Raw genomic sequence first — 23,483 nt, forward strand, 5'->3', positions numbered from 1 at the left:
TTGATGATTACCAATGAATTTACGGCCCAATAAACTGAATTTTAATAACTACATTGATAAAAAGTGACGATACATCAATTTTTACAATAAAAGACCTGAAAAATATGAAAGTCATAATTTTCTACCCCCACTATTGAAAGTATTATACCAATATCTTGTGATTTAATCTTTAAACAACAAAATCTAATGATTATTTTTCTCGTTCCAGATTCTACGACTCGAAAACAATGACATCGATACATTCATTGGCCCACAAACTTCACCTAAATCTTCTCTATCTCATCTCTTAATCAGTTTTAAAATGTCCTCACTATCACCAGCTTTATCTCTGCTACCACTACTTCTATTACTCCTACTACCACTACTACTACTATGCTCCTCACGAATTTTTTAAGTCCTTCCATTTCGCCACTGCGTCTGCAGCTGCTTAACGTACACCAGCCCCATCAGATAAAAGCTCACGAACAAAAAGCACCATTAGGCAGCAGTAACAAGTAAAAAGTTAAGCATCACGACCGCCAACACCACCAACTTACAGAGATAACTTTAAAAAATGCAACCAACATACCATTTAACAAACCGTTAATCACTACCAGCAAAACTTTCTAAACTATTACCATTTATAATGACAATGACACTTGAATTAACGACAAACAGATGATACAGCTTATTTTAAATTATATATATACAAATAATCGATCCGAAAATTACCTCTGAATACTACACCAGCAACGCAGTTTAGAGTTTTAAATAAATAAAATGGATATAATGATAAATAACACGGGAAACATTTCATCTATCGAAGGATCGTCACCGTTTGATGGTTTTACTGCAATACTTACTGCTGTTGTGCTCGGTCTTCTCATACTTATTACCGTTATTGGTAAGTAATATTTATAACTTCTTATTATTATTATTATTATTATTATTAAAAAAAAAAAAAAATTTAAGAAAGTAGAACAAGGCGGACTCTATAAAGTAGTAAGTATTTGTGAGCATTGAAAAATAAATTACCCTGTTTATAAATAAAACTTTCTATGGAATTAATTTAATAAGATTTAAACTTTCAAAATGAGTATAAGATTGCACTTAAAAATTTAGTATTTTAAAATGGTAATGTTACTACTCTCTAAACATGAATTAGTGGAAATTTCATCAAGTACGTTAGTGAAGCAGTATTTATTTCATAATCACTGTATTTAAATAACAAATTAGTGAATTCTTGCTAATAAATTTAGTACTATAATTTTCACTAGCAAATTAGTGATTTTCACTACTGAACTACCGATATTTTCATAATTTCCACAAGTGAAACTGTTATTCACTTCTTAATTTATAAATTTCACAATTTCACTAGTAACTTTAACTAGCAAATAATTAAACATTTTACTAGATATAAATATAATTAATAATTACGGTGCTATTTTTAAAAATTTTAATAAAAAACTTTCAAAATAAAAAAAAATAGAAGTACAGAACAATAATATATTTATATGAAGAGTACGTCAATCATAATATCACGGATTTTTTATTTCTTCATCAGTTATTGTTTGGTATCATAACGAATATACTATTTACACCCGCGCGATCACATGCGTAGGTCAGCGCAGTGGACAGCATCAAAGACTTTGAATCGGAAGGATGCAGGTTCGAGCCCAGCAGTCACCGGGATTTTTTCATCAATCAAAATCATGTATACTTCCTCTAAGTAATGATTCTAATACATTAATCACATTTCGGATCTAATTACAAGTGTCTTATATTTATTTTCGCAATATAATATTTTTTTTCACCGATGAAATCAGTGGATTCCCATATTCACTTTTCAATTTAGTGGATTCTCATATTCACTTATCAAATCAGTGAATTCCAATATTGACATATTCATTTAGTGAATATTCACTAATTCTGCGTGGTACGATTGTAGCATTGACAATTAGTGAATATTCACTTGAAATTAGTGAAAAATCACTAATTCATATTTATAGAGTAGAGATTACGTCAAGATTCAAAATAATTAGGACTTTAGTTTTTCTGGAAGAAGATTTACGTCAGATTATAAGATATACTGCAATTTACTACAATCCAAGATGTCTTAAGTGTACAGGCCAGTAATTGGTTGACACTAAGTACAGTAAAATTTTCCGTGTAGTCAGAGATATAGCTAAGGCTGTCAGATAAAAATTGGGAACCCAAGCCGGGATTTGAACCCTGGTCTACGGAGCGTCAGGCAGGCAGTGAGTCCACTCCGTCACTGGCGTCGGTTCAGTCGAGTAACGATTACTCTGCAATTTTTTATGTGCAGATTATTGTTTATTTTTTTTATTTTTTTAAGTAATTTAATAATTTTTACATGATCCTGTTTAATTTCTCATTAATCTATTCACTTAACTTATCCTCCTTGCCGCGGTGTTTATTCAATGCAAATCCATTGAGGTGGAAGATCAATAGACCAATCACGAAAGAGAACTCTAAGGGGTGAAAGAAGGTCATAGCTCTTTGAAAGTTTAGTTTCAAAGTAACCTTGTAGCGTCATGTTGAGCTGACAGTTACCGCCGTTAAAATATCCGAAATTATATTTACAAATAATCGATCACGTGCATGCGTTTGCCGATTTTTCATTTAAATATTTCCAGTAGTTTTTAATTTCCCAACCCTCACCCAATAATAAATATATCAATCAAACTGAACATATACTGAGTATTTGATCTTTCTAACGCAGAAGGGTCTTCTGAAAATTTTTTCAGTTCATTGAATAATTGACTACTGTCCATCTTACCTCATTTAAATAATTGGAATAATTGAATCCTGAGTAGTATTAAGAATATTAGCAAACATCAAAGAAAATAAAAGTAATTATAAAACTGTCGCTAAAATTTAGAGCGCGATATTATAAATAATAAAATCTTTCTAATTGAAGTTACTGCAAAAAATAATTTATGTAATTACTTATATACAATAAAGCTTATTTGTTGTTTCTGCTTTAATCCTGGAGACTTTTTAAAAAGATCGGGTTGTCCAAAGCTGTCGTAATTAATACATCAAGAAACTTGGGTTATAAAGCCTCAAGTTTATTATTTTTATTTCTTTCATTTACTTCTTTAACTCTTTTACTTACTGAGGATTCGAGATTATATTTTACTTAAGTTACTTTTACTGAAATATAATTACAGTTTAATTTATTATTTTCCGTTGGATCAAATATATATTTGGCTCCGTGCCTGACTTGTTGATGAAAAAAAATTATAGATAATTTATATCAAAATATTTCATTTTAATTTTGATATTAAATGTGATTGTGGGGTAATATCGACACCCTGAATTTTGAGTAAAATTTTTTTTTGGGATTTTACTGAGGTAAGATGGAAGGGGGAGGAAAATTTGGGGAGGGTCAGAGCCTCAGATAGACAATTTTGTGAAATTGGGCCGCGTGAAAATTTTTTTGACTACGAATTAAATTTATTTCCGTGCCTATGGGTGATTTAGGATTCATTTTAGGACAATTGGTCCAAAAAAAAAATTTTCTCAGGATTTGCCGCTCAAAGGGCCAATTTTGCATGAGCTGCAACTCACTTTCTAAATACGAATTAGTGATTTTTCACTAATTTCAAGTGAATATTCACTAATTGTCAATGCTACAATCGTACCACGCAGAATTAGTGAATATTCACTAAATGAATATGTGAATATTGGAATTCACTGATTTGATAAGTGAATATGAGAATCCACTAAATTGAAAAGTGAATATGGGAATCCACTGATTTCATCGGTGAAAAAAAATATTATATTGCGAAAAAAAATATAAGACACTTGTAATTAGATCCGAAATGTGATTAATGTATTAGAATCATTACTTAGAAGAAGTATACATGATTTTGATTGATGAAAAAATCCCGGTGACTGCTGGGCTCGAACCTGCATCCTTCCGATTCAAAGTCTTTGATGCTATCCACTGCGCTGACCTACGCATGTGATTGCGTGAGTGTAAATAGTATATTCGTTATGATACCAAACAATAACTGATGAAGAAATAAAAAATCCGTGATGTTATGATTGACGTACTCTTCATATAAATATATTATTGTTCTGTACTTCTATTTTTTTTTATTTTGAAAGTTTTTTATTAAAATTTTTAAAAATAGCACCATAATTATTAATTATATTTATATCTAGTAAAATATTTAATTATTTGCTAGTTAAAGTTACTAGTGAAATTGTGAAATTCATAAATTAAGAAGTGAATAACAGTTTGACTTGTAGAAATTATGAAAATATCGGTAGTTCAGTAGTGAAAATCACTAATTTGCTAGTGAAAATTATAGTACTAAATTTATTAGTGAGAATTCACTAATTTGTTATTTAAATACACTGATTATGAAGTGAATACTGCTTCACTAACGTAATCAATGAAATTTCCACTAATTCATGTTTAGAGAGCATCTCTGTCAAAATTTTTACTAACTGCCTAATAGTTTATTCTACTTTTTTTGACCCTTTAAAAGCTACTTGGCCGTCAATGAATTTTCGAAAATATATTTGTGAGTGTAGATAAAAATATTTCTAATTATAAATACGAAGTAAAAAATCGTAATTTTTTAATTCTATAATTAAATAAAATAAATAAATTTATTTCAAATAGCTCTGGCATTGACAGAGAAATAAATTACAACAAATGTTATCTCTTTACATTGCTCCCACTTTTTATTACTTTTTGTCTGTTCCTCTTTACCTGAACGAAAATTGATTCTCTACAAGTGTTTTTATCCCGTTAAATAGAAAAACATTGGCAAAGTTTTACAATCTATACTTTTATTGAGCAATTTCCGCGACAATTACTCAATAAATATTACGAATTTATTTATAATTGACAGTTAATTTTTAATCTCACAATAATTGTAATAAAAAAATTCCTTTGACAATAAAAAAATAAATTTAATTTAAATCGAAAACTTGAAATTTTTAAATTTCAATAAAACTTTTAAGTTTTACCCCTCGAGTAAATATACCAGCTAATTGTTTCCAAATCCTCCTGGGATAAAAATAATAAGAGGGATTCCCTACTTTTTATTTTATCCTACCTCGCGATTGTTAATTCAATTTTACTTTTTTTTCTTTACAATAAATTTTAAAATTTAATTTTCCCAAATTTTGATAACTCCCTAAAAAAAAAAAATAATAATTAACTAATTTTTTTGATGTTACAGGAAATGTGTTCGTCATCGCCGCAATAGTAATGGAAAAAAATTTACAATCTGTAGCGAATTATTTAATTGTCAGTCTCGCCGTTGCCGATCTAATGGTCGCAGGTCTCGTTATGCCACTTGGTGCCGTGTATGAGGTAAAAATGATTTGATAAATGATTAAATAAATAATATAAATGTTGCTCCGGGTTTTAAATAAATAGCTTTAGTACAAAAGATAACGTAATTAATGTCAATATGAATAATTACCTCCGTTTGCCTAAACGTTATTATTTTAAACTGGTCGTGGGCAGCATAAATACATTCACCAGCAAGCTATGAGTTGTTATTTATTATATTTTCTTTTAAAGTAAGTGGCATATTCATATGAATATTCAATAATTCTATTGTGTATTTTTAAAATACAGTTGCGTTATTTATCATTTAATAATTGTTATTCATTGTTTTATTATTCATACGTTTATTCTATTCTATTCATTTACTTTTTTTTTTTGTAAAGTATACATTACAAACTTTATTAAAATAATTTAAATAACAAATTGAATATATGTATATATAGGGGTAGGGCGGGAAAACGAGACCGCTAAGGGAATAATGGATTCTTGTGCATGAGAATACGGGATTTTTTTTTTCTACACTTCAAGTAATTGAGCCAAGTTTCCACCCATAGAAAAAAGTTTTTACCTTCACTTTCATGGGCTAGCGTTTTTCCGGAAGAATTGTCTGGTACCTCAAGGCCTTAAAGCAGCCATCGGACGCCTAATTTTGACCAGGATCGTCATCTAAGAAATTCTATGGAAAATCGATAAAAAATTGACTCAGGGCTCGGTGCTGGGAAAAAAAAATTCCCTTCACTTCTGTGTGCTAGCGTTTTTCCAGAAAACTTGCCTGATGATCACGAAAATTTTACAGATCAGACTCAGCTCTCTGAGTTTGAAAACAGCGGGAAGTTTTGGGGTTTTCCCGCAGAATCAACCGCTTTTCAGATTTTCTTTTCTACACGGACAGAAAATTATGGGAAGTTTTGCTATGCATTATGGGAATGGTTCCCATAATGGTATAGGAACTATTCCTATAATATTATGGGAACTATTCCCATAATGTTATGGGAACCATCCCTATAATATCATAAAATTTTTTTTTTGCACAATAGTGTAGAAATTTCCCAAAATTTGAATTTTCTTGAATGTTTTGTGCTGACAAAAAATTTTTGTTAAAAATTTTAATGTTTTTTTTGCCAAATACGGTTTTTTTTTTCAATGTTTGAATTTTTGTTTTTATGTTTAATAATATTTCTGTGTATTGTAGAAGTGATTACCACACTTCTTTAAATTAATTTTTTCATGATAATATAGGAACCATTCCCATAATATTATAGGAATGGTTCCTATAATAGTATGGGAACTATTCCCATAATATTATGGGAATGATTCTTATAATGGTATAGGAACCATTCCAATTGCATTATGGGAATCATTCCCATAATATTATGGGAATAGTTCCCATACTATTATAGGAATGATTCCCATAATATTATAGAAAGTATTCCTATAAATTATAGGAACCATTCCTATAATTATAGGAACCATTCCTATAGTGTTATAGGTATCATTCCCATAATTATAGGAACTATTCCTATAATTATGGGAAACATTCCTATAATTATAGGAACCGCTCCCATAATTTATGGTCGTAATTCCTATGATGGTATAGGAAAAAATTTCACAAAATTATGGGAACCGCTGCCATAATTTTCTTTCCGTGTACCGTTGACGAAATATTTTTTGAAGTTTATAAAAAAAAATCCCTCAAAGGCCGACCCTTGAAATTCTAGGCCAGTGAAAAATTTTAAATTGAAAGTTAAAAGACTATATTTATTTTCGAAGCATTTAGATTTTTTTAGTAAGAAAAAGCAACAGGAAGCAATACTACTCAGAAATATAATACATTGGTTCGTAGGCCGCAAGGTGGCGTTTATATATCGTGATGGTAGAATCGTGGATGTGAGCACACAATATCGAAAATCGATTTCCCACGGGTGACTTTATAAATAAAAAGAGAAAAAAAAGATGAAAAAAATGCAAATTGAATAATACCGCGGGAGTGTGTGAGAAGCAGGAGGAATAGTACTCGGAACGATGGAACCATGCGAGCCATCGATATTCGTTTTCGTTATCGGGACAGAGTGCCAGGATCTCTGGTAATCCGGACTAAAAAAATAAAATATAAAAATAACTAAAAAGAAGAAATCGTTGATAGGCGTCCACAGTTTTCTCGAATATCTTCTATCATTATTTCAAAGTTATAATAAATCGAATCGTTGAATCTATAAAGATAATCGGTCTCATACAAATCGACCTTTTTTCAGCTTATAATTTTTTTTTTTTTATTGTTATTGTTATTTTATTTGTTTGCGACAAGGGTCAATTGCTAAACTTTTGTTTCGGGTTTTCATCTTTTCGTAACTGATATTACGGTTATAATAGAAAATACTCATAAATTTTTTTTTTATTCTTTTATTTCAGAAATCAATAAAATAATTACCCCATGGTAAAATGGGCCACCATCAATTTTCTATATGAAAAAAAGAATTACACTAAGAATTTTTTTTTTTTTTTAAGAAAAGCTGAAGGAAATTGATATTTTCATAAAATTTTATGAAAATAAATTTGAATCTTATTTGAAATGTATCAAAAATTATAACAAGCTCTTGAAAGTCTGGATCATTGCCATTTTATACATGTCAACACTGACAATATGTAAAGTAATACATGTCCTAGATAGTAAAAACGAGCATTAAAAAGATGAGTCAAAAAAAAAAATAAATTAAAGTGATAGTTAAAAAATTTTTTCCTGCCTTTACATAAATTTTGCTACTCGTAAATATCGATCCGCCGGATAAAAGTTTAACATCGGTAAATGCGACGACTGCGCGAATATTGAGGATACTTTTTCACAAACTAACGAGTTTAAACTAAAAACGTGCCTTGTGCTTTTTCTCAGTTATAACATAAAATGAATTTAGTAAATATTATTTAAAAAAAAAAAAAAAAAGTTTTTTAAATAGTTTGAAACATTTCTCTTGTTTACTTAAGCATTACACATCCTGTAGAATGCATTAAACATTTAGAATTCACCCTACCCCTATATCCACAGCATCCTGAATTTTCATTCCCCCATTTCGGAATTATAATACTAGGTCAGAAGACATAATACCGTATTATCGCCAATGATAACTAAGCTATCCGATAAAAGTTTTGTAGATAAAAATTTTTCCTAGGATCAAATGACCATTTCACGCAGGATTTATCTAATCTACTTTAGAAAAAAAATGTCATAAAAGTAATTACTTTAATCAAATTGTATGTAAAGTAGAAATTTTTTATTGCCCGTATAATTTTCGGAAGGCCAAATTGACCTGATTATTTTTTTTCATTCGCTTTCTGCTATTTCACTTTAGAACTCTACCAAATATCACAACTCGAATCCTTTTTATTTAATTACAATAAATATATAAATCTTAAAACCGAGGGTTTATTACAATCTGAGCCGCCATTTGTATTTTTCATTATTTCCGCGCTCTGCCGCAGCGGCGCTGTAGCAGAAGTAGCAAAATCGCGAGGGAAAAAAAGGCGGGTGATTTAAAAAATTCAAAATTTGTATATAAAAATGAATTATTAACGCGGCACGAGATTCGTACAGTGATAAAGATAAAAATTTTTTTTCGTGTGAAAAAAATAAAAAATCAATTGACCGAAACTCAGCGAAGTGAAAAATAAAAAAAGTGTATTTTTATTGTTGGTAAAAATAAAAGAAATGATAGACAATAATTTAGCTCGACATATCAAAAAGAAATATCTTTTTTCTATAACTCATATATGAAAAGAGTGACTTCTCGGTAACATATAAATATAAACCCAGGAGAAATTCCCGGATCACTGGTAGACTCTCACGTCGGGGGTGTACGTGGATGTCAGCAATACTTTTGTTTATTCCGATAAAAGGGGATGAAGAGTATATAAAAGTTAACAGTGGAACTGGGGTAGAGAAAATCTCTAACTAGACCAAGTCTTCTGATCAATGTGTTAAGGATTGCGCATAGATTTACGCAAGTCTGTGCGTTCATCTGTGACTAGTAGTGACGCTACCGTAGGGTTTGTCTTGAAAATGGGGGACAGATGAAAGAGGACGAGCGAGATAAAGAAAAATGGACAAAGAATAGAGAACAAAGTGATGGAAAAAAAAAGAAAAAAAATAAATAAATAAATAAAATTCAATGGGGGTTGAAAGAACGAGCCAGTGGCGAGAAAAATAACACGGTTAAACTGAGAACCTGGTGATAAGCGAGAAGATTAGATACCGGATTTCAAGACAACGGGATGTTGCCGAGGTTGATGTATGCCTGCTTGAAAGTCCATTCTTGGTATTAGAAATACTTAATTTTTTTTCTCACTTCCTTTTTCTTACTGCAACTTTTCAGTCTGACCACATTTTTTTTAAAACATGAAATTTATTTTATTCTTTGTTCAAAAATTGTAACATTTAATTTAATAATTTATTTATTGTGTCATATTTTGAATTTTGAAAATATGAAAGATAACATTTTTTAACTTCCCGCTAAGAAAATTGAAAATTTTCAAAAATTCGGGAAGTTATTGGTTTCGGTCCGATTTGCAAAACCGAATTTCTATCAGATTTTGACGTTTTGAGGTTCTAGGAAGCTATTCTAATTTCACGATGATGTCCGAGTGTATGTATGTGTGTACGTACTTACGTATGTATGTATGTATGTAAATATTCATAACTCTTGAACGGATGAACCGATTTTGATCTTTGGGATGTCATTCGACGCGGCTTGTTAATATCTTGAAGCCGTAAAAATTTGAACTTAATCGGTAGGGTGCGTTCAGAGATATTTCAAAAATAAAATTTTTTCGAAAATGTTTTATTTGGATAACTTTTAATTTGCTCGATGGATTGATTCCAAAATCTAATCAGCTCTAAAACTCTATAAGCCGCGTCGAATGCCACCTCAACCATCAAAATCGGTTCATTCGTTCAAGAGAAACCGTTGACAAAAGAATTCAAAAAAAATTTTTTTTTGGTTTTTTCGAAATTTCTCAAAAACGACTCGATAGATCGATTTCAAAATTTGATCAGCTTTAGAACTTGATAAAACACGTCGATTGCCGCCTCAACCATCAAAATCGGTTAATTCGTTCACGAGATATCGTGGGAGAAAGAAATGCGAAAAAATGGTTTTTTACAAAACAATGGCATACAAAAGTATTTGCGAGCTCGAAGAGCTCGAAAATGTATTCACAATAATGTTTACGAGCTCAACGAGCTCGAAAACAGCGGGAAGTTTTGGGGCTGGGTCAACTTATAGACCGATTTTTTGACTTGCAATACTACGAAAATTTGAATTTGCCATTTTTTCAGGCCCAATAATAAATTAGGCCGCAATTATTTAGTGACGTACATGAACATGCAGACGGAAAAGAACTAAAAGCCTGATTTAGTTTATATTTATCGTTATTAGTATAACTATCCACATTTTTTACTACTGATCGTTTAATGCTGAGGTACGACCATAAACAAGGATTTTCACTGATTCTAGAAAATTCAATACAAAGTCTCTCTATATATATATTAGTAAACGAGAAAATGTTAAGCCTTGACTTTATGTAATTTAATACATCAGCCATATTTTTTGCTTCAACTTTATAAAATTTAAAATTCAATCTCAGAAAAAAATTTATCGTCATTCCAATTTATGAAAATTTTTTTTAAAAAATTATTTTTAAAAAACAAGTCTTATGGCATCGGAAAAAAATTCGATCAGCTTTACGTCCCGAGTTACTTTTTACAGTAATTTTTTTTTCCTAACGCTATCTTTTAGACTCGATCAGTTCGAATGAAGCTCAGGCTATCGAGAGTTCATCAAGATTACGTTGTATGTCCAGACATTTTGAGTCGGTCTTCAAAAATAATTATTTTTTAAAGTTCAAAAAAATTTGAAATACAAAAAAAAGTCTTCTATCGAAAGTTTTCCCGAAAAATTGGGCCTTTAATAAATATGTGAAAAACTTAATAGGACGGAGGTTATGGAGAGAATTTACTAGGCAGAATTATGTTATCAAATGATTGTTAATCTCGGCAAATTCTCCATCGGCCACTTGATTACAAGCGGATATTGGTGGATTCTCTGATGCAACTTCTCTACCTTAATATTATCATCCTCATCCATCTCGTCCTTCTTACGGCGATGATCAACGACTGATTTATCTACCCTATATTTGACTCGATCTAACTCTGCCCACCCCATCTACCCACATATATTAACATATATACATCATCAATAGTTATATCTACATCGGTACTCATACATTACAAATGTGTATTAGTTTCTTGCCTTACTCCCAACTAGTTCCGTCATTAATAGGTATCTAAAGATTATTAAGAGTACTACAAAGCTTATCGTTATCGCGTATCTAAAACCATGTGAACTCTGATCCCCCCTCTCTCTCTCTAATTTTATTTTCTGTCTCTGTCTCATCTACAACCAGACTCAACGACTATAGATTAATCCACTCGAATTACTAGAGTAAGTGGATTATAGAAGAAAATCGCTCGAGCAATTTCTAGTAGTAATGTATTTTTAGTTGGCAAATAAGTTTTAATAGTCATTAGAAAAAAAAAAATTATTTTTAGTTTTTTTATATGAAAGCCATTGAGGTACATAAAAAAATTACTATGGCTAAAAATTTGTAATTAAAGTTTACATTGAGAAAAGTGAGACTTTATAGAAATGTCATAATTTTTTTTATCTGAAATTCATTACTTGTTATTAGGACCAGGATTTTTGCTTTTATTTGAAAATAACAATTAATAATTAATGGTGTAAAATTTTGAATTACAGGAAAAATATTGGTCGTATAAAAAAATTTTTGAAATAAAAGTTGTAGGAAATTTTATTTTCTAGAGAAAATGTCTCTTATGATTTTTTTATACGACCAATATTTTCACCGTAATTTCAAAATTAAGATTTTGATAATTAACAAAAATTTGAATCATTCATTATGAATCTCAATTTTGGAATTACTGTGAAAATATTGGTCGTATAAAAAAATTTTTCAAATAAAAGTTGTAGGAAATTTTATTTTCTAGAGAAAATATCTCTTATGATTTTTTTATACGACCAATATTTTCACCGTAATTTCAAAATTAAGATTTTGATAATTAACAAGAATTTGAATCATTCATTATGAATCTCAATTTTGAAATTACTGTGAAAATATTGGTCGTATAAAAAAATTTTTCAAATAAAAGTTGTAGGAAATTTTATTTTCTAGAGAAAATGTTTCTTATGATTTTTTTATACGACCAATATTTTCACCGTAATTTCAAAATTAAGATTTTGATAATTGACAAAAATTTGAATAATTCATTATGAATCTCAATTTTGGAATTACGGTGAAAATATTGGTCGTATAAAAAAATTTTTTAAATAAAAGTTGTAGGAAATTTTATTTTCTAGAGAAAATGTCTCATATAATTTTTTTATACGACCAATATTTTCACCGTAATTTCAAAATTAAGATTTTGATAATTAACAAAAATTTGAATCATTCATTATGAATCTCAATTTTGGAATTACAGTGAAAATATTAGTCGTATAAAAAAATCATAAGAGACATTTTTTTTGCAAAAATGAATTTCCTACAACTTTTGTTTCAAAAGTTTTTTTACAAGACCAATATTTTCGCCGTAATATTAAACATTTGAACCATTTATTTCGAAGTTAAGGCAAAAATCTTGTCTCTACTTATCATTATCACTAATAATCTGAAATTAACTGTAGCATATAATTTCTCGGGCTATTATTTGAAAGTTAATGTACTGAAAATATTGTAAAATCGATGTAAAATCTTCGGCAATAAGGAAGTGAGTTTTGGCTGAGTTATTCATAAAATATTTAAGTTGAGTAAAATGAAGTGTAAAAGTCCGTCTTAGATAAGATATGGGTAAAGTGAAAGGAGTAAAAAAAAGTAAAGGGAAATATGTGTGTAACTTTAAAGCATATTTATTTAAACATACCTTACAACACACATTACTTTGCTTTCAAATTATTATTATTATTTGGTGCCGTCGCAGCATGTAGCTGCTAGTACGTATAATACAAAGTAGTGTAATAGTATCAACCCGAACTCAATTTCCAGTCGGTTGGCTTCTGAAATCCACACCTGTGGTCCACCAAATTACTTTTCTCACAGTTTCCTTGTTTTGAAATCCGAGAATATCGTTCTGCCAAACAATTCCACCGTTATGACAACCTGCGCCAGATGCAGCTGCATATATTCATCGAGACTTGTACTGGAGAAATATTTTTAGTTTTTTTACTTGTTAATGTAAGAAGAAGATACGACAAGTAAAATAATACGAAAGATATGTCGTTTCCATATATTTTTAGTTTTATTATAGTGCATGTATAGAAGCATATTCTGCAACGATTTATAATATTTACTGTTTTTATTACATTGAGACATAAAATTTTATCTCGGCAATATTTTATTTTCATTCTTTCGAGTTCGAGACTTGTTATTAATATTTAAAATATTATTTTATTACCACTTATTATTTTGTTTTATTATATTTACTTTGTTTCTGCGACAAGAACTATTATATGTTGAAAAATATGCATTAAAAATATAAATTTAAGTAACTTGAAGGGTAGGATAAAAATGTTATGCGTAGTTGAGCTAAATAACCAGAGTTGTAATTTAAATCTCAACACGAAAACAAATCCTGCTCTATTTACTCCATTTCCGGATGAAACTGAAGTCAGTCAACGTTTAATAATTTTCAGATTTTTTACAAACGAAAAATTATCCAAAAAATTGCACTTGTAGATTTTTGAATTCTCTACAAGTGCATTTTTTTGCAATTAATTTCTAGAAAAAAATCTGAAAATTGTTAACTGTCACCTAATCTCATGATCATCATTTTCTAATGATACGGAAGGCAGCCGACGTCTAATAATTTTTGGATTTTTTTCAGACGATAAAACATAAAAAAAAAATATTTGAAAAAATTGCACCTGTAGTTTTTTGAATTCTCTACATGTGCATATTTTTATTTTATTTTTTTTGCAATTGATTTGTTGAAATACGAAAATTCAAAAATTTTTAAATGTCTGCTTACTTCAGGATCATCATTTTCTAAGGAATTTTTTTTCAAAACTCTGGATTCCCGGGTCAAAAATAAAACTTGATTTAGACTTGGTTTACCAAGTCGAAATTTGGAGCCGTTTTTCACAAAACAAACTCGACTTTTTTTTACGTAGGCATGAAATATATTAAGTTGTAGCCTTGGTTTAGACTTAACTGGCTTACTTAGTCACGATTTAAGACGAAAAAGTTTAAATCAAGTCGAAATTTATTTGGTTTAGACTTATTCGGCTTAAATTATAAGTCGAAAAAGTCGGAACTAAGGTGAAATAATTTTGATATATTAAGACGAAAGTAAGGCAAATAAATGACTTTTTTTCGACTTAATTCAGCAAGTCAAAAGTAATTTGAATGACTATTGTGCTCAAAGTAAAGACGAATAAATTGAAACTAAGATGAAAAATGTTCAAAAAGTTGAAAAAAATTAAATTTAAGTCGAAAAAGTCAAGATCTTATCAAAAAATCGTCAGCAAATCGATAACTTCAAAAGAAAATAAGGCGAAGCGAGTTTAATTTTTGACCCGGGTTCGCATTAAAAATCACCTCCCAATTTCGTAAATTGTGACAATTATCACGTAAGAAAATACGATAATGTATCACCAGAGACAACGATTTGACATCTCATTTAATTGAAGTATACTCTGGCTGAGAAAACTCAATCAAGCTCTCTATTGATGAGAGTTATTGTCTTCTGTGACTCTGTGTGACGGACTGAGTACGCTAAGTATAATAATGGGCAGAACTACAGCCTCAAAGCTCCCTTAATGTATTTATCATTAATATATATACTATATACATGTAGATCGGCATATATATACGTGGAACGTAGAGGGTCTGATAAAAGGGATCTCGCTCTACAGGTAATCGCGTGGCAACATCGATCGGCGCTTACCTCTTCTCTACTCGCTCTAATCTCATCCAAATGTAATTAAATTTTCACGCCACCGATGAGCATTACGAAAATTCTGCCAAGAATTTAGCTTGAGGTTTCGCTAAATATATACATATACACATACATATATTTTATCAATTCACTTTCAGCTTACACTATTTAATAAATACGTAACTCTGTTTAATTACGAGCTTTAATTTTTAAAATAAAATTCAAAAACTCTTCGTTTCAATGACAATAACAAAGTAAATTTATTTTTATTCTATTGTGTATAGAAAGTTCTGGTTGAATGATTCAGCATTTTGAAAAGCTTAAAATCTCAAGAGCTATATCGCTTTTAGAACACGAGCTTCTATTCTATTCTATTTTTTTATTATTTTTTTTTTTTTTTCATTTTCTCTTGCGTCATTTGCAAGCCTGTCCTCTTGTCTTCTTCGCATTAACTCGACGAATTTACGATACACTACAGATGCCATTGTTCGACGTCGTCATCGTCGTTGTCCCAGAGCTTGGAAATTCGTTATGTTGGCAGAATTTCTTGATAAAAACCAACTCAACTGATATATTGTCAAGTGGAAAAATGAGAAAATAAAATCCTACATATCCATGTAAAAACAAAATTTTAGAAAAATATAAATCATTAGAGTTAACAATCTACGAGTGCCTTTTGTAATTTTTTTTTTAAATTCTACACGGAAAGAAAATTATGGCAGCGGTTCCCATAATTTTGTGAAATTTTTTCCTATACCATCATAGGAATTACGACCATAAATTATGGGAGCGTTTCCTATAATTATAGGAATGATTCCCATAATTATAGGAATAGTTCCTATAATTATGGGAATGATACCCATAACACTATAGGAATGATTCCTATAATTATAGGAATGGTTCCTATAATTTATAGGAATACTTTCTATAATATTATGGGAATCATTCCTATAATTTATTGGAATAGTTCCTATAATTTATAGGAACCATTCCCATAAATTATAGGAACCATTCCCATAATATTATGGGAATGATTCCCATAATGCAATTGGAATGGTTCCTATACCATTATGGGAATTTTTCTCATAATATAATGGGAATAGTTCCCATACTATTATAGGAACCATTCCTATAATATTATGGGAATGGTTCCCATATTATCATGAAAAAATTAATTTAAAGAAGTGTGGTAATCACTTCTACAATACACAGAAATATTATTAAACATAAAAACAAAAATTCAAACATTGAAAAAAAAAATCGAATTTGGCAAAAAAACATTAAAATTTTTAACAAGAATTTTTTGTCAGCACAAAACATTCAAGAAATTTAAAATTTCGGGAAATTTCTACACTATTGTGCAAAAAAAAAATTTTATGATATTATAGGGATGGTTCCCATAACATTATGGGAATAGTTCCCATAATATTATAGGAATAGTTCCTATACCAATATGGGAACCATTCCTATAGTAGTATAGGTACTATTCCCATACCATTATGGGAACCATTCCCATAATGCATAGGAAAACTTCCCATAATTTTCTTTCCGTGTATTGACAGAATTTTTTTTTCAAACTTTCAAGCATCGGAAAAATTTTAAAGATTTTTTCAACTGATGATCAAATGGGCCGCTCGTGAAATTTCCAATGATAGAACATAAGACGGGTAAAATGGGACATGAAAAAAAAGTGACTGATTTTACCCGCCTTTTTTTGAATTTTTCAAAAATAATATGGGCAGTAATAAAAATGCTCACATATTTTCTAACAAAGAGTCAATTTAACTGTAAATTTTTTTCTTATCTTCAGATATATTCAGGATGGTCACTAGGCCCAGCACTTTGTGAACTGTGGACAGTTAGTGACGTACTCTGTTGCACGGCATCAATTCTTCATCTAGTGGCCATTGCAATTGACAGATATTGGGCCGTGACAGACATAAATTATATCCAGGTAAATAACACTCCCATAATTTTAAAAAATTTTAGTATCTTGCCCATAAATAAATTAAACAATCCCTCAGTTCGTGAGTAAAAAAAAATCACTAATTAATTTATTAGGGAAATATTTTTAAAAAAATAATTTCAGTAGTCCAGCGCTGGCACCCAAAGCAGTGTTGGCTTGAATTATTACCTTGCTCTTGCCAAATTTATAGCACCTATAGCGTGTAAAGGATCTATACATTTTATCTGAAAGAATTGTAATAATTTAAGTCAGCGCTAGTTGTCTTGACTAGACCTTCTCGGAAATTATTATCAGAAAATTCTCTCAGACAAAAATCTACCCGGCCTTTATTTTATTTTTCTTATTTTTTTTTTCCCAATTCGCCCTATACACTTTTTATTGATCATCAAACAAAGTAAGTAAAAGTAATAATAATAACAATAAAGTCCGCCCGTAAAACATAAAAAAACCTGACACTTTTGTCTTCACTAAACGTATCATTTTTGAGGCCACTAAGGGTATGACTAGATCACTAGAAATGTTATTATGTTCTGATGGAGTCATCATACATCAAACATCATATTTATTAGACTGATTCAAAAAAATCGACTAATTTTCTTTTTCTTCATTATATCGAAAATATTGTTGGAAATGACGAAAAAAAAATACTGTAAAAGTTTGAGCTCTTAATATAAATATTGACAACTGCCGCATCGCAATTTTCTATTTCACGTTTAAATAACATGGGAAAATTTATTTTTCAAGCTTTGGAATTTTGTAGCTCACGGTGGGACCAATACTTTCGAATGTTCAAGACATATTCTTATGGGGAATTTGACGCTCTACAAAAAAGGTCTCTTATAATTTTTCGATATTTTCATTTCTTCAAAAGTAATTCGAAGTTAAAGTTAGATTGACGATAAATTTTCACATTTTTTAAATTTTTTGACGCAACCATCTACTTTATCCGAAAATTTTAGAGGACATTTTTTGTAGAGCATTTTATTTCCTACAACTTATCTCAGAGAACATTTTCGATATTTCACTTAAGTCGTATGTTATTTGCAATTAGCTGAAAATTTTCTTAAATAATCTAAATTTTGTTGCTTAAAATTAATTATATTAAATTTTCAGTTAATTGCGAATAACTTACGACTTAAGTGAAATATCGAAAATGTTCTCTGAGATAAGTTGTAGGAAATAAAATGCTCTACAAAAAATGTCCTCTAAAATTTTCGGATAAAGTTGATGGTTGCGTCAAAAAATTTAAAAAATGTGAAAATTTATCGTCAATCTAATTTTAACTTCGAATTACTTTTGAAGAAATAAAAATATCGAAAAATTATAAGAGACCTTTTTTGTAGAGCGTCAAATTTCCCATAAGAATATGTCTTGAACATTCAAAAGTATTGGTCCCACCGTGAGCTACAAAATTCCAAAGCTTAAAAAATAAATTTTCCAATGTTATTTAAACGGGAAATAGAAAATTGCGATGCGGCAGTTGTTAATATTAATATTAAGAGCTCAAACTTTCACAGTATTTTTTTTTTCGTCATTTCCAACAATATTTTCGATATAATGAAGAAAAAAAAAATTAGTCGATTTTTTTAAATCAGTCTAATATATACATATGAAAATACAAAGAATGACAATTATAATGGTTTTAGGCACGAAATCCAAAGAGAATTGGGATCTTAATTACCATTGTGTGGATCCTCTCGTTGGGAATTTCCTTGGCCCCACAATTTGGATGGAAGGATCCTGGTTTTATGAGACGTATTGCTGAGGGAAAATGTCTAGTGTCACAGGATCCATCATATCAGGTAGAGCATAACTTTCAAATAAAACTACATACATATTTATGTATATTTTATAGTGCATTATATGTCTTTGTCTATAGAGCAAATATACAATAAGTAAGTTTATGAAAAGTAAAATAAATGGCAGCTTCACTCGCTTTTTTACGACGGTATGAAATAAGAAATTGTATTGTATTGTAAAAATTGTTGGTAGAATTTAACTGTTGGATGAAAGTAAGAAAATACTTAAAAAATCTATTAAATTTTATTAATCATTTTTTTTACTAGAGTAAAAAAAAATAAAAATTATTTATCTGGGGTAAAATTATTTCCTCTAAATTAGTATCTCATCTTACCCCAGTGTTCTAGAATCATCGACGTTAAATATGAAAAAACCCCAATTTATCTCTAGTTAATAAATTTAAAAGAAAAAAAAAGTCTATAAATCTAAAATACACCGTGTCTTATTTTTTACCCTATAATCCCTCCATATTGACTCTCGAGAATCTCATAAAATCATCATCTCCTATTCAATATAAATCATACATACATCCCCACCCACAGACATATATATGTCATTCTACTCTCATATACACATTAATTCACTTGAATTCATTGGGTCTCTCCTCCAATTCCAATCAATAAACTTAAATATAAATTCTCCCAATGAAAAAAAAATCTAATGCCGTAAAATAAATTAGACTATTTGTTATTATCAATTACCAAAGCTACACGGAAAGAATTTTCGTATGAATATTGCCATGTCATTTATTCTGAAAATTACTCTAAATCGATTAATCTTTGGCCATTACGACTTTTTACTTTCGAATTACGAAATTTTACTCTTTCAGTGAGTAAAAATCAATCAGATTAATTTTTACTTACAATTACGAGTAAAAATTACATCTAGCGGCTGTCTAAATAAATTCTCTCTAATTCAATTTTTACTCGTAGGTTATGATAAAAAGTTGATGATTCAATTTATAAAATTTATATTGAATTACAATAAAAATTACAATTAATAGGCTGAAATTTTCATAAAAAATCTAAAAATCATCTAATTGCTTTAGAATATGACTTAAAATAAATATTTTGAAAAATAATAAAAAAAAAAATTACTCTTATTGTGTTGAAAAAGAAAAGATACAAATTTTTTTTTAATTTTAAAATAAATATCAAGTTATAGAGAGATACAGAGATTGTCTTTTTTTCCAAGCCTACGTTTGTGTGCGTAACATGTAAGTTGTCGCGAGCAAAATAAAAGACATTTAATTGAAGCCGATATTAACCGAAGATTAACGGAAACTACTGAAATATTACTCTGCAGTTTAGAGTAAAAATTACTTCCATAGATAAGAAAATTTATTTGAGTTATAGGCAGTTTTTCATCAAAAAGTTAATGGTTTTAAAAGAATGGTATATTGGGGAGTAAAAATTAATCGCATGGTGTAAAAATTAATAGATTAAGATGAGATATTCACAATAATCCATTAAATATAAGACTTTTAAAAAATAACTCAGCAGTAGAGTAAAACATAGTCTAGCAACGTTAATATTTAAACAAAAAATATTAAATTTAAAACAAAAAATACCAATTTTTTGCAACGGCCCAGGATTACTCGAAATTACAGAGTAATTTTTATCAAAAATTTCTTTCTATGTACATAACATATTTTTAATGATAAATTTACAAAACTCTGAAAAAAAATTTATTTAATGTTTTTTTTTTCAACATTTAGATATTTGCGACGTGCGCGACATTTTACGTCCCTCTATTGTTAATTTTAATCCTGTATTGGAGGATATTCCAAGCTGCTCGAAGACGAATACGAAAGCGTCCAGGAGCGGCATACCAGCCGTCTCACGAGAGAAGAGGGATCCTGAGGCTCATAAAGACAGGGTTAATATTTAAAATATTTAAAATAAAATAAATATTTATCAACCTCGATAGCAATTGAATAACATACTTGAAATACTTATTATTCAGGCCAAGAGAGGAGTCAACAGCGTTCACAATAACACGTTCGACTCCGGACCATTCATCAGTTTCACCAGAAAAGACCTCGTCCAACGGGGCAAATGTAAGTCAAACATTAACCAGCACCTCGGTGACAACAACGACGGCGACAATGGCCGTCGTTACGACACCAGGTACACAGCCACCACAAATAACAACGACTAAGAAAAACCGTGAGACAATAGAAGCTAAGCGGGAAAGAAAAGCCGCTAAAACATTGGCGATAATAACGGGCGCTTTTGTTGCATGCTGGTTGCCGTTTTTCGTTGTCACCCTCCTACAAGCATTGTGTTCATCCTGTGCGCCGCCAGATATTCTTGCAAGTCTGTTTCTTTGGCTAGGTTACTTCAACAGCACTCTTAATCCCGTTATTTATACTATTTTCTCACCGGAATTTCGACAGGCTTTCAAGCGAATACTCGGCGGCGCCACGCGTCGTTGACGATTTATTTAATTAGCTTTCTAGACTTATAGACACACATATACCATGTATACAATCTAGTTAAGTAGTGCATTTTTATAAGGAGATGAATAACTTTTTCACATTTTAAATTATTTCATTTTATGAAAATTTCTTGCGGCTAAAGATCTAAGAAAAGGGGAGGAGCGAAATTTAATTTTTTCCGCTGACCCATTTTACTGAAAATTGAGAAAAATTAAAGGCCATTAACCGGTCAATGACACCTGTAGGGGAGGGTGGGGCAGAGCGGCCCCCCTGAAATTTTGATCAAAAGAAATTTTTTTTTTTTTCGACTAATTACTATAAATCCGATATGTTCGCGCATTTTTACCCCTACGCATGACATTTGGGGCAAAATGGACAAGCCCAAAATTTTGAAAAAGTGATTTTTTCATATTTTTATCGTCAAATTAAAAAAAAATTATTATAATTCCACATTTCTAGCCGTACGCATAACACCTGGGGCAAAATGGACCAGCCGAAACTTCCGTAAAAATTATTTTTTCATATTTTTCGGCCGTTTCTCTAAGAGGCAAATTTGGTCACTAAAAATTTATAAAAATAAAATTTTTTTTTTTAGTTGATAAATTTTTGAAATAAAGTAAAACTATAGAATTGTTTTTTTTTTTTATTAAATAACAATTAGTAATTAAGGTAATCGAGAGTGAACGATTTATTAGACCTAAAAAAATTTTTTTCGAGTAATATAAAACCAAAAATAGCTGTCAAGAGAAAGAAATACATTCTTAATGATGAAATCAATTTAAAAAAAAAAAAAAACGAAAAAAAAAATTTTTTTATCATTTCTTGGAGAGGGCCGCTCTGCCCCACCCTCCCCTAATTTTTTTAAACTTTTAAAAATTTAAAAAATACCGCGTATGATAAAGTCTGAGGTTTCTTTGTGAAGGTAAGAAATATTCCACCCTAGGGTAAAAATATGTCACCGTATGGTAATTTAAGGGCTAATATTAGTTGGTCCACGTTACCCAATTTCGAAACAACTCGATTAAAAGTTAAGCCCTGGATATCAGGGGCAATATATTTACCTAAATCCTCCTTAACTTATTCATTAACCCGTCAATCGTATTTTTTTTCTTTTCAATAAAAAATCTAACGGATTTAAATCTGACACAGTATCGAGATAAATTCATTTAAATTAAATGTTAACTTTACTACAACTCGTTGCCAAAGATTTATTCCAGCTCAAGAATCGGCTCTTTTTCTACAAACTTTATTGGATAAACCACGAGACCCGAAAGAACGCTCCAAGGACACGATTTACGGTCTTTCCGGATCGCGAATCACGATACCAGTTAAACGCACTACCCGACAAACCTATATCTTTCGTTATACTTTTTATCTATACATATATATAAATTCCTTTTTTACAATTTTCTCATTTGTCCCCATCTGTTACTTTCATTATAAAATTTCCTGTCCATACATTTTTTTATTTTATTCCGCGAATTGCAGGGACAAAGCGTCCGATATAAATCCTCAGATGAAAAAAAATTTAACCGTTCATTCATTTGCTTATAACTTATAACTATAAATTATTTTGCATCAGATTTTCATCTATCATTTTTTTATGCATTTTACTAAAAATTTATTATTCAAAAAAAATATAATTCAAATATCATTAAAATTTTTTTTTGGTTTTAAAATGGCCACTAATCTTCTTAAATATGCATTTAAAATATATATGTTTTTTTGCAGGCTTTGTTTTAATGCACATTATTTATATAGATTAAGTAAAAACAATTAAAAAAAATATATATATATATAAAGTTGTAAAATCTACATTTAAAGTAAAAAAAAATGTTTCACATACTCGACATTTACACTAAGTATTTTATCAAAGTTAAAAACACTTAGAATTTTAGCAACCCGAGTTAGAGTACATTAATATGATACATTTATATTTTACGCTTTAGATATTTTATGAAAA

At 29.7% G+C, this 23,483-nt stretch overlaps 2 protein-coding genes across 2 annotated transcripts in view; both read left to right on the forward strand.

The window, feature by feature from the left end:
• The window catches only part of LOC130674985 (uncharacterized), a 47,485-nt gene extending 46,722 nt beyond the window's left edge, over nucleotides 1–763 (forward strand). Inside the window, exon 11 of the transcript XR_008991192.1 lies at nucleotides 209–763. The gene's annotated coding sequence lies outside the window, so the exon portion shown is untranslated. The remainder of the gene's footprint in view (nucleotides 1–208) is intronic.
• A 5-nt stretch (nucleotides 764–768) lies between these two features.
• Nucleotides 769–21,517, forward strand: LOC130674968 (5-hydroxytryptamine receptor-like). Its single transcript, XM_057480423.1, has 6 exons — nucleotides 769–883; nucleotides 5,205–5,338; nucleotides 17,125–17,268; nucleotides 18,927–19,082; nucleotides 20,798–20,958; nucleotides 21,046–21,517. Exons 1-6 carry the CDS (start codon nucleotides 769–771, stop codon nucleotides 21,515–21,517), a joined length of 1,182 nt encoding a protein of 393 aa, XP_057336406.1.
• Nucleotides 21,518–23,483: the final 1,966 nt, after the last annotated feature.

This window comes from Microplitis mediator, chromosome 9 (genome assembly GCF_029852145.1).
Source record: "Microplitis mediator isolate UGA2020A chromosome 9, iyMicMedi2.1, whole genome shotgun sequence".
Classification (NCBI taxonomy): domain Eukaryota; kingdom Metazoa; phylum Arthropoda; class Insecta; order Hymenoptera; family Braconidae; genus Microplitis; species Microplitis mediator.

What these genes read in the sequence shown, in the direction of transcription:
- LOC130674968 (XM_057480423.1), top strand. Translation starts at nt 769, where the DNA reads ATGATAAATAACACGGGAAACATTTCATCTATCGAAGGATCGTCACCG. An exon ending in CACAGGATCCATCATATCAG is followed by an intron (nt 19,083 to 20,797) that starts GTAGAGCATAAC and finishes TTCAACATTTAG; the next exon opens with ATATTTGCGACGTGCGCGAC. An exon ending in CTGAGGCTCATAAAGACAGG is followed by an intron (nt 20,959 to 21,045) that starts GTTAATATTTAA and finishes CTTATTATTCAG; the next exon opens with GCCAAGAGAGGAGTCAACAG.